Here is a 12593-nt window from a genome sequence, read left to right as displayed (position 1 = left end):
TAATCATCACCACAATCTTTATCACCCAAAAAGAAACCCTGCAACCCTCTAAGCAACCACAAATCTACCTTTCTCTCTCTCTCTCTCTCTCTCTCTCTCTCTCTCTCTCTCTCTCTCTCTCTTTCTCTCTCTCTCTATTTTGGACATTTTGTGAATGGAATATTATATTATGTGGTCTTTTGTGACTGCCTTTACTTAACATGTTTTCAAGGGTCATCTGTGTTGTAACATGTATCGGTACTTCATTCTTCTTATGGTTGACTAACATTCCATTAGACAGAGATACAATATTTGTTTATCCCTTCGTCATTTGATGGACATTTGAGTAGATTCTGCCATTTGGCTATTACAAATAATGCTGCTATGAACTTTTGTGCACAAGTTTTTGTGTGGATGTGTTTTCACTTCTCTTGGGGATATATCTAGGAGGAGTAGAATTGCTTGGTCAAATGGTAACTTTATGCTTAACTTTTTGAGGAATTTCCAGATTGTTTTCCAAAGTGGCTACACAGTTTGATATTCCCACCAGCAGTGCATAAGGGTTATGGCTTTATATCCTCACCAAACTAACTCTAATTATCCTTTTTCTTTTTGTATAACCATCCCAGTAGGTATGAAGTGGTATCTCATTGTGATTTTTATTTATATTTCCCTGGTAATGAATGACGTTGAACATTGCTTCATGTGTTTATTGTCCATATCTTTGGGGAAATGTCTGTTTAGATAATTTGCTGATTTTAAAAATTGGGTTGTCATTTTATTATTGTGTTTTAATCATTCTTTATATATTCTAGGTATGAGTCCCTTATTAGGTATATGATTTATAAAAATTTTCTCCCTTTCTGTGAGTTGTCTCCACTTTCTTGATAGAATCCTAAGAAACAAAAGTTTCTTAAAATTTTTTATGACATTTAAGTTACTTGTTTTTCTTATGTTGCCTGCATTTTTGGTGTCATATCTAAGATTCCACTGACAAATCCATATTCTATTTTCTGAGAGTTTTATAGTTTTGACTCTTTAAAAAAATGTTTATAAGTTTATTTATTTTGAGAGAGAGAGAATGAGAGAGAGTGTGTGTGAGCAGGAGTTGGGGGGCAGAGAGAAAGGGAAGGAGAGAATCCCAAGCAGGCTCCTCACTGTCAGCACAGAGCCTGATGTGGGGCTCAGTCTCACGACCCTGAGATCATGACCTGAGCTGAAATTAAGAGTCAGCCACTTAACCACCTGAGCTACCCAGACGGCCCTATGGTTTTGACTCTTATATTTGGGTTTTTATTCATTTTGAATTTTTGTATGTTGTGTGACATACAGATCCAATCTCATTCTTTTATATGTGGCTATCAAGTTGTCCAAGCACCATTTATTGAAAAAACTGTTCTTTCCCACCGAATTGTATTGGTGTGTCTATTGAAAATCAACTGACCATATACATGGGCTTTTTTCTAGACTCTCAATTATATTCCACTCATCTATACGTCTATTCTTATGCCAGTACCATGCTGTCTAGATTACTGTTGTTTTGTAGTAGATTTTGAACTCAGGAAATTTTAAGTCCAACTTTTGTTCTTTTCTAAGGTTATTTTGGCTATTGTGGGTTCCTTGAGTTTCCATAGGAATTTTAGGATCGGTTTGTTAATTTCTAGAACATAACCAGTTGGTATTTTGATATAGATTAAATGGAATCTTTAGGTCAATTTGGGGAGTACTACTATCTTAACAATATTTTGTCTTCCAATCTGTGATGGCTAATTTTATGCATCAATTTGGCTAGACCACAGTACCCAGATATTTGGTCAAATATTAGTGTGGATGTTGCTGGGAAGATATTTTTTAGATGCTCTCCATAATGTGGATGGACTTCATCTAATCAGTTGGAAGGTTTAAGAGAAAAAAGACTGACCTCCGCACAAGAAAGGATTCTGTCTGCTGACTGCCTTCAAACTCAAGCATCCCTTCTTCCCTGGGTGCCCAGCTAGTTTTGCATTTCTTTTATTAAAATTATTCCTAAATGTTGTGTTCTTTTTGATGCTATTTTAAATGGAATTGTTTTCTTAATTTCATTTTCATATTGGTCATTGAAAATGTATAGAAAGACAATTGATTCTTATATATTTGTCTTCTGTTTTGCAGCCTTGCTTAACTCATTTATTAATTCTTACAGTTTTTCAAAAATGGATACTTTTGGGAGGTACCTGGGTGGCTCAGTTGGTGACGTGTTGGACTCTTGATCTCAGCTCAGGTCTACTTAAAAAAATTGGTTCTTGTATATGCTAACTAATTTGGATGTAAATTAAAAAATAAAATTAATTTAAAAAATGGGTTCTTTTGGGGCGTCTGGCTCACTCACTCAGTAGAGCATGTGACTCTTGATCACAGGGTTGTGAGTTTAAGTCCCACCCATGTTGGGTGTGGAGCCTACTCAAAAAAATGGATTCTTTAGGATTTTCTACATACCAGATGATGTCTTGTGTGAATAGAGATAGTTTTACCTCATCCTTCCCAATCTAGATGTCTTTTATTTCATTTTCTCGACTAGGTGTCCTGGTTAGAAACTCCAGTAAAAATTTTGAATAGAAGTGGTGAGAGCAGACATTCTTGTCTTGTTACTAGTCTTAGAGGGAAAACACCCATCTCTTTCCATTAAGTAGGATGTTAGCTATAGGTGTTTTGTAGATGCTTTTTATCAGACTGACGGTTCCCTTCTATTCCTAGTTTGAGTACTACTGATATGAAAAGGTGCTGGAGTTTCTCAGATGTTTTATCTGCATCTATTGAGATGATCCGTGGGTTTTTTGTTTTTTAATTCTGTTCACATGGTATATTATATTCATTGATTTTTTTTCCAAGTTAATATACCCTCGTGTTCATGGGATAAATCCCAGCTAGTCGTGGTGTATAATTCTTTCTATATGTTGATGGATTTGGTTTGCTAGTATTTTGTTGAAGATTTTTTAGTCTGTATTCTTAAGAGATACTGGTATGTAGATTTTTTTTCACATCATGTCGTCGTCTGATTTTAGCACCAGTGTAACAAGGGACTCATAGAATGAGTTGGAAATGTTCCCTCTTCTTTTTTGGGGGAAAATTTTTCAAGAATCAACATTAATTCTTTAAGTATTTGGCAAAATTTACCTGTAAAGTCACCTGGTCCCGGGCTTTTTCTTTGTTGGGAAGTGTTTGATTACTGATTCAGTTTCTTGTTAAAAGTCTACTCATATTTTTGTTTGTTGTTGAATCAGTTTTGCTCATTTGTGTTCCCTAGCAATGTATCCATTTCATTTGTTATCTAATTTATTGGCCTGCAATTTTTTTTATAATTGTTTTTATTTCTATAATGTCTATTAGCTTCATAATTGTTTTTATCTCCGCAATGTCTCTTAGCTTGGGCTGTTATAGCAAAGTACCATAGACTGGGTGGTGTATACACAACAGACATTTATTTCTCACAGTTCTTGAGGCTAGAAGTCTGAGATAAGGAGGCCAAACATAGTTGAATTCTGGAGAGGCCCTCTTCTTGGTTGTAGACTGCTGTCTTCTCATGGTGATCTCACATGGCAGAAATGGGCAGGGAAGCTCTCTGAGGTCTCTTTTATAGGGACACTAATTCCACTCATGAGAGCTCCCAATGACCCCACCTCCAAATATCATCATGTTGGGGATTAGGTTTCCGAATAGGAATTTGGAGGGGAACACAAACATTTAGTCTCTAGCAGCTACCTTTTTTATTTCTGATTCTAGTAATTTGAGTCTTATGTCTTTTTTTTCTTGATCAGTCTAGCTAAAGGTTTGTCAATTTTGTTGATCTTGTCAGAGAACCAAATCTTGGTTTCATTGATTTTTCTTTATTGTTTTTCTATTTTCTATTTTACCTTTGATCTAATCTTTATTATTTTTTTAACCTCTGTTTGCTTTAGGTTTAGTTTGCTCTTCTGTTCCCAGTGCCTTGAGGTGGAAGGTTAGCTTATTGATCTGAGATCTTTCTTTCTTTCTTTCTTTCTTTCTTTTTTTTTTTTTATTTAAAAAAAAGGCATTTATAGCTATAAAATCCTGTTAAGCACTGTTTTTACTGGATCCTGTAAGGTTTGGTATTTGTGTTATCATTTTCATTTATCTCAAAGTACTTTCAAATTTCCCTTATGATTTCTTATTTAACCTATTGATTATTTAGGAGTGTGGTGTTTAATTGTATGTGTTTGTGAACATACAAAATTTCCTTCTGTTACTGATTTACAGTTTTGTTCTATTGTGGTTGAAGAGCGTACTTTGTATGATTTCTGTCCTCCTAAAGGTACTGAGACTTGTTTTATGGCCTACCATTTGGTTTACTGTGGAGAGCATTCCATGTGCACTTGAGAAGAATGTGTATCTTGCTGTTCTCGGGAGGCATGTTCTATATATGTCCATTAGGTATAGATATTTTATAGTGTTATTCAATTCTTCTATTTCCTTGTTAATATTTTGTCTTGTTGTATCCATTATTGAATATGGATTTTTTGCTCTCTAAGTATTATTGTAGAATCGATTGTTTATTAATTTCTGTCAGATTTTGCTTCATGTAATTTGGTGCTCTATAATTGAATGTGTAGGTTTATACTTGTTATATAATCCTGATGGATTGTCCCTTTTATCATTGTAAAATATCCCTCTTTATCTCTAAAAGCACTTTTTTGTTTTAAAGTGCATTTTGTTTGATATTAGTATAGCCATTCCAGCTTTCTTACTATTGCTGTCTGCAGGATAGATTTTTCCCCATCCTTTTACTTTCAATCTATTTGTATCTATTTTTAAGTAAAAAAATTTTTATGTTTTATTTTTTTATATTTGAGAGAGAGAGAGAGAGACAGGGACAGAGTGTGAGCAGGGGAGGGGCATAAAGACAGAGACAGAATCTGAAGCAGACTGCAGGCTCCGAGCTGTCAGCACAGAGCCCGATGCGGGCCTTGAACTCATGAGCAGCGAGATCATGACCTGAGCCAAAGTCGGTTGCTTAGCTGCCACCCAGGCGCCCCGTCTGTTTATATATTTGAATAGTAAGTGTGTGTCCTGTAGATGGCATACAGGTAGAGCTTGATTTTTATCCATTTTGATAAACTCTGCCTTTTAATTACGTTGTTACTAATATAATTTTGTTTATACTATTTTTACTTTTTTGTTTTCTATATGTCCCATGCCTTTTTGTTACTCTTTCTCATGTACTGCTTTCTTTTGCTTTAAGTGAATATTTTCTAACGTACAATTTTAATTTAACTTTTCCATTATAGTTTTGAATTATTTCCTTCGTCGTTCCTTCATGGTCCCTTAGGCTTACCATATATATCTTATCAAAATTTGCTTCAGATTTATGCTAATTTAGTTCCAATGAGACACAGAAAGGTTACTCCTGTGTACCTCTGTTCCCTTTTTCCTCTTTTTGTGATGTTATTGTACATGTATTATATATGTTAAAGGCACAATAACATAGTGCTATAATTACTACTTCATACAATTTTATATATTTTAAAGAAACAGGAGCAAGAGGAACATGTATATATATGTTTAGCTTTTGTTATATTGACCTTATTTCCCATTTCTGTTTTCTTCATTTATTTCTGTTGATTCACATTACCATGTAGTACAGCTCTGATCCCTACCACCTCCCCTGCGTTATTGGCAAACCTATTACATTTCTATATATTGTAGGCCCTTCAGTGCAATTATACGTATATTTTTAATTGTTTTTTTAAGTTGGTCAAGAGACAAAAGGAAAGAAATATGCATTTATACTGTCTTTTATAATGACATATAATTAACTTTACAAGTAGTTTTTGCTTTTTTTTTGCTTTTTTATTTGAAATACTGTCTGGGTCACTTGCTTTCAGCCTAGTATTTCTTATAAGGTAGGTCCGCTAAGCAACAAATTCTCTCATATTGTGTTGATCAAGGAATGTCTTTATTTCACATTTATTATTCAGAGATAGCTTTGAGGGATATAGGATTCTTGGTTGATAGTTTTTTGTTATTATTTTGGCACTTCGAATATGTTTCTCTCCTGCCTTCTGTCCTCCATTGTTTCTGATGACAAGTCAGCTATTCATTTTATTGGGATTTGTTTATAAATGACTCTTTTCTTGTTGCTTTCATGATTTTCTCCATGTCTTTTGGCTTTCAGCATTTTTATTATAATGTATCTTTCTGTGGATCTGGTTGCTTTTATTGTATTTGAAATTCATTGAGCTGTTTAGATGTATAAAGTTTTTCATCACATTGGAAAATATTCAGCAATTATATCTTTGAATATTTTTTCTGCACCTTAATCTCTTCCCTTCTGGCACTTCTGTTACATGCACATTGTGTACTTTGCAGGTCCCATATTTCTCTGAAGCTATTTTTTTAATGTAATCTTTATACCCGATGTGGGGCTCAAACTCACAATCCTGAGATTGAATCACATGCTCTACCAAGCTAGCCAGGCACCCCGACACTGCAGCTTTTATTTTCTTTTTTCCTCTGTGTTATTTTGATTTTTGATTACATAATATCTATTTTCATACTTGCTATTTTCTTTTCTTTCTTTCTTTCTTTCTTTCTTTCTTTCTTTCTTTCTTTCTTTCCTAACTCTTTTGGCAATTCAAATTAACTGTGGAGCCCCTCTAGTAAATTTTTCTTTTAAGTTATGATACTTTAGGCTTCCGAATTTCCATTTGGTTCTTTTTTTATAGTTTTAACCTTTTTAAAAAAAGTTTTTATTTATTTATTTTGAGGGACAGACAGAGAGCACGAGCTGGGGAGGGGCAGAGAGAGGAGAGAGAGAGAATCCCAAGCAGGCTCCACACTGTCAGCACAGAGCCCCATGTGGGGCTTAAACTCACCAACCGTGAGATCATGACCTGAGCCGAAATTAAGAGTCTGAAGTTAATTTAACCGAGTGAGCTACCCAGGCGACTCTATAGTTTCTGTCCTCTTATTGATGGTCCCGACTTAATGAGACATTGTCACCATACCTTTACTTATTTAAGCATGATATTTTTATACTGCTTTGAATATGTTTCTCTTGGCCACTTTGAAATCTTTGTCCATTAAATATGATGTCTGTCCACTCTCAGCCAATTTCTGTTGCCCCCCATATATGGGTCAGACTTTGCTGTTTCTTTGCATGTCTTGTAATTTTTTGTTGGAAATGGGACATTTTAGGTAACATGTTGTAGCAACTCTGGTTATAGGTCCACATTCCATCCCACCTGTGTGTATGTGGGGGTGTTTGTTATACTTATTTGTTTGTTTCTGGTAACTGGATCATTTATTTTAACTGGATCATTTTTAATGAAATGTATTTCCTCTCTATTGTATGCACTTCTGATAGGCACTTCTTGGAGGACACAGCATTGGGCATGTGCACAGTCACCTTAGAATGATAGTTGTTTGGCAGGGCTCTCTTTGTCTCTTTCCCTGAGCACGCCCACCTACTAAGTGCCACTAATTGCTGGCTGATCGTTCTATTATTTTCAACAATGTCCTGGAAAATAAATTGCCACACAGACTGGTTCAATTAAAATCAGATCCTTTGTGAGGACAGTTTTTTTTTTTTTTTAACTCTTTTTTCTAGTCTTGTCCCTTCAACCTTTTTCTCTTTCCTTCCTCCCTTCTTCCCTCTGTTTTTGCCTCCCTTCCTCCTTCTAATTTTTTCCTCCAGCTTTACTGAGATATAATTGACATATAACAGTGTGTGAGTTTAAGGTGTACAACATGATGAATTGATACACGTGTATTTATTAGAAAATTATAACTACAGCAGGGTTCATTAACACTTCTATCACTTCAAATTATCATATTTTGGTGTGGTGAGAACATTTAAGATTTATTCGCTTAGCAACTCTCAAATATATAATGTAGTATTGTTCACTATAGTCATCATGCTGTACATTAGATCTCCAGAACTTATACATCTTAAAATTGGAAGTTTGTACCCTTCAACCAACACATTCCCATTTCTCCCACTGCTAGGACCCTGGCAAGAACCATTCTACTCTGTTGTATAAGTTTGGCTTTTTAGATTTCACATATAAGTGATATCATTCAGTATTTGTCTTTCTCTGACTTACTTCAGTTTGCATAATGCTTTCAAGGTCCAAATGTTGTTGCAAATGGCAGGCCTTTCTCCTTTCTGATAGCTGAATAATATTCCATCGTGTGTGTCTGTGTGTCACATCTTTTTCCGTTCATCCTTAGACATGTAGGCAGTTTCAATGTTGTGATTATTGTGAATAATGGTGCAATGAACATGGGAGTCCAGATATCTGAGATCCTAATTTCATTTCTTTTGGATATGCACCCAGAAGTGAGATTGCTGTGTCATGTGGTAGTTCTATTTTTAATTTTTTGAACAACCTCTGTATTTATTCCATAGTGTCTGTACCAATTTATTTACATTCCTACCAACAGTGCATGAAGGTTCTATTTTCTCCACATTCTTACTAACACTTATCTCCTGTCTTTTTGATAATAGCCATTCTAACAGGTGGTTTTCATTTGCATTTCCCTGATGACTAGTGATGTTTAGCCCCTTTTCATGTGCCTATTGGTCATTTGTGTATCTTCTTTGGGAAAATGTCTATTCAGTTCCTCTGGTCATTTTTAATTGGATTTTTAAGTTCCTTTTTGCTATTGGGTCCTTATATGGAGGAGTTCCTTATATGAGTTCCTTATAGGAGTTCCTTATATGTTTTGTATATTAATGCCTTATCAGATAGATGGTTAGACAGATAGATATTTTCTCCTATTTCATAGGTTGCCTTTTCATTTTACCGATTGATTATTATTATTATTTATTTATTTTGCAGTGCAGGGCTTTTTAGTTTAAATCCTGCTTGATGATTTTTTTGCTTTTGCTGCCTGTGCTTTTGGCATCACATCCAAAAAATCATTGCCAAGACCAATGTTAAGGAGCTTTCTTCCTATGCCTTTTTCTAGGGGTTATAATGTTTCAGGTGTTATATTTATGTCCTTAAAATATTTTGAGTTTGGGGCGCCTGAATTGATCAGTCAGTTGAGTATCCAATTCTTGGTTTCGGCTCAGGTCATGATCTTGCAGTTCATGAGATGGAGCCCCACATCTCTCTCTCCCTCCCTCTCTGCCCCTCCCCCACTCATGCTACCTCTCTCTCAAAATAAATAAACTAAAAAAAATATTTTGAGTTAATTTTTGTTAGTGGTATAAGACTGGAGCTCATTCTTTTGCATGTGATTATCCAGTTTTCCAAACACCATTTGTTAAAGAGACTATCATTTCCCCCTTGTCTATTCGTGGCTCCCTTGTCACATATTTGTTAACCATATATGAGTGGGTTTATTTTGGGGCTTTTAACTGTGTTCCATTGGTGTATGTGCCTGTTTTTATGCCAGTACCATACTGTTTTGATTACTATAGCTTTGTAATATAGTTTGGAATCAGGAATGTGATGTCTCCAGCTTTGTTCTTTCTCAAGATTACTTTGGCTATTCAGGGTATTTTGTGGTTCCATATGAGTTTTAGGACTGTTTGTTCTACTTCTGTGAAAAATGGCATTGGAATATTGGTAGAGATTGCATTGAATCTACAAATGACTTTGGGTAGTATGGAAATTTTAATAATATCCTTCCAAGGGGCACTTGGGTGGCTCAGTCGACTGGTTGAGCATCTGACTTCAGCTCAGGTCATGACCTCGCGGTCTGTGAGTTCAAGCCCTGCGTCGGGCTCTGTGCTGACAGCTCAGAGCCTGGAGCCTGCTTCGGATTCTGTGTCTTCCTCTCTCTGCCCCTCCCCTGCTCATGCTCTGTCTCTCTCTCTCTGTCAAAAATAAATAAACATAAAAAAATTAAAAAAATAATATCCTTCCAACTATGAACATGGGATATCTTTCCAATTATTTACACTTTCTTCAATTTCTTAAATCAATGTCTTACTGTTTTCACAGTATAAATCTTCACTTCTTTGGTTAAATTTATTCCTAATTTTCTTGTTCTTTTGATAATATAAATGTGATTTTTTAAAATTTCTTTTTCAGACAGTTCATTATTAGTGTAGAGAAACTTGAGGAAAAGGAAGGTCTATTGTATTACCAAAGTTTTTACTCTTCCCATTATACTTTATTTCTTCCTAATGTTTCAAGATTCCTTCTCTTATTATTTACTTCCTGTTTCATTAATTGCCTTTAGCCATTCTTTTAGGGTAGGTCTTCTGGTGACAAATTCTCTTAATTTCCCTTCATCTAAGATAGTCTTGATTTCTCCTTTTTCCATAAAGAGTATTTTCACTGCATATGGAATTCTGGGTTGATATTTCTTTGCTTAGCATTTAAAAATAGTGTGCCACTTCCTTCTGGCCTCAAGGTAGAGTCATAAGTAGGAGTTGTGTAGAGAAGGTTGTACTTCTCCTGAACTTGTATTGGAAATCTGCTGTAATTTGCATTAGTTTCCCCTGGAAATAAAGTGTCATTTATCTCTTGCTACTTTCTAGATTTTCTTTGCTTCTAATTTTCAGCAGTTTGATTATAATGTATTGTGACATGAATTTCTTTGGGTCTATCCTGTTTAAGGTTTGCTCAGCTTCTTGCATTTGTAGGTTTATGTCTTTTGGCAAATTTGGGGAATTTTCAGCCATTATTTATTTTTACTTATTTGTTTGTTTGTTTGTTTTATAGTTAGCTTTATACCTAACATGTGGCTTGAACTCATGACCCCAAGATCAAGAGTCCCATACCCTACCGACTCAGCCAGCCAGGGACCCCTCAGCCATTATTTCTTTGAGTACTACTTTAGTGTCATTCTTTCTTATAACCTGATAGGAATCTGATGGCATGGATGTTAGATCTTTTGTTAAAGAACGTCAGATCCCTAAGTATCTTTTTTCCATCTATTTTTTTCTGTTTTTCAGAAAGAGTAATTTCTCTTCTTTCTTCCTTCTTTTTATTTCTTTCTTTCTCTTCTTTATTTCTTTCCTTCTTTCCTTCTTTCCTTTCTTCTTCTTCCTCTTCCTCTTCCTCTTCATTTCTAGTTGGTTTTAATAAATAGCAGTACCATATCACATACTACACCAGTTCAGGGTGAGAATTTTTTTTTTTTTTTAAATTTTTTTTTTTCAACGTTTTTTATTTATTTTTGGGACAGAGAGAGACAGAGCATGAACGGGGGAGGGGCAGAGAGAGAGGGAGACACAGAATCGGAAACAGGCTCCAGGCTCCGAGCCATCAGCCCAGAGCCTGACGCGGGGCTCGAACTCACAGACCGCGAGATCGTGACCTGGCTGAAGTCGGACGCTTAACCGACTGCGCCACCCAGGCGCCCCCAGGGTGAGAATTTTTTAATAAACCTTTTCTAATATTAAAACTGCTTCCTTTCATATCATCCTAAGTTCTACCCAAATTGAAGGAAGAGTAGCTGGATGGGCCCTAAGTTTCCTGGGGGAAATCTACATTGACATGTTCTCTCTTTGTAAGGTGATAAAACAGGAAGAACAAGTTCTAGCCCCCAAAGAAAGGACTAAGAAGCAATAAATATGTTGCTCCATCCTTATGAGGCCTGCCTGAGCTTAAAAAGGAACTATACCCGTAACACACAAGTGTTTTTCACCATGACAGGGTCTCCTATTGTTTCTTGCAGCAGAGAGCCCTGGGCTGCTCCTTGAGCCTCTACCCTCTCTCTAACACCAGCAGTAGTGAGCTAGGGCATGGATGGCCTCAGTCATCTTGTTCATGTCATACTTCTTGATCATAGTGCCCTGGTTGTGGAAAGCCTCCAGCAGCTCATGTGATGACCTCTCTGGCATCAGCATCCTCCAGTGCTTCTCCCTGCACTCAGTAATCATCCACTTCATGGCCAGGAAGTGGCGACGCCAGTCAGCCAGTAGCACAGGGACCTGGTAGAAATGGCCACCTCTGAGGATGGGTACCAGCCCAATCACAGGCTCACAGTTCTCCAGTGCTTGGTGGAAGATGGTGTAGGGGTTGCGTTTGATGGCTGCCTGTTCTGCAGAAGCATGGTACTTCTCAAAATGCTTCCTTTCACAGCTTCCAGAGTCTGTATCATGAAGGATGTGGCCAGTACTTTGTTTCTGCCTTTCATCATCATGTTGGAGGATTTGCTGATCACTGGGTCTTCAAACACAGAGCTTGTTTTCATCGCTGGGGCAGCTTTGATAAGCTGAGTCTTCCTGAGTTCCTGCTCATACTTCTCAGAGTGGGCAATTTCTACTGTCCTATGTTTACATCTACTCATTCTTTCCCTTATCAACTCTGTTCTGCGGTTGGCCCCTTCTAGCAATTTTTCATTTTGGTTTATATTTTCAGTTCTAAAATTTGATTTTTCTTTATGTCTTTTATTTCTTTGCTTGGACATTATTTGATGGGAACTCTGGGACTTTCTATATTTTCATTTTCTTCAAGCTTTTACATAATTTTTCATCGAAGCACCATGATGACTAAAATCCTTGTCACATAATTCTGTTATTTGTAACTTCTTGTTTTCATCTGATGATTTTCTTTTCCTCACTCATATTGAGATTTTCCTGATTCTTAGTATGATGAATGATTATTTTTAGTGTGTCCTGGCAATTGGGGCTATTATGTTACGAGACTGTGGAT

General features: G+C 36.2%; 1 protein-coding gene across 1 annotated transcript; it reads right to left on the bottom strand.

The window, feature by feature from the left end:
• Window positions 1–11653: 11653 nt before the first annotated feature.
• LOC109250729 (28S ribosomal protein S7, mitochondrial-like) lies at window positions 11654–12228 on the bottom strand. Its single transcript, XM_053891339.1, is given in 2 exon segments — window positions 11654–12015; window positions 12018–12228. Coding segments are annotated over 2 exon segments (573 nt in total).
• Between the last annotated feature and the right edge of the window lie 365 nt (window positions 12229–12593).

Source organism: Panthera pardus, unplaced genomic scaffold (assembly GCF_024362965.1).
Source record: "Panthera pardus isolate Hobbes unplaced genomic scaffold, ASM2436296v1 HiC_scaffold_27, whole genome shotgun sequence".
In the NCBI taxonomy this organism is placed as follows: Eukaryota; Metazoa; Chordata; class Mammalia; order Carnivora; family Felidae; genus Panthera; species Panthera pardus.
Note: the sequence above shows the minus strand (reverse complement) of the source record. Positions and strands in the feature narration are given on the sequence as shown.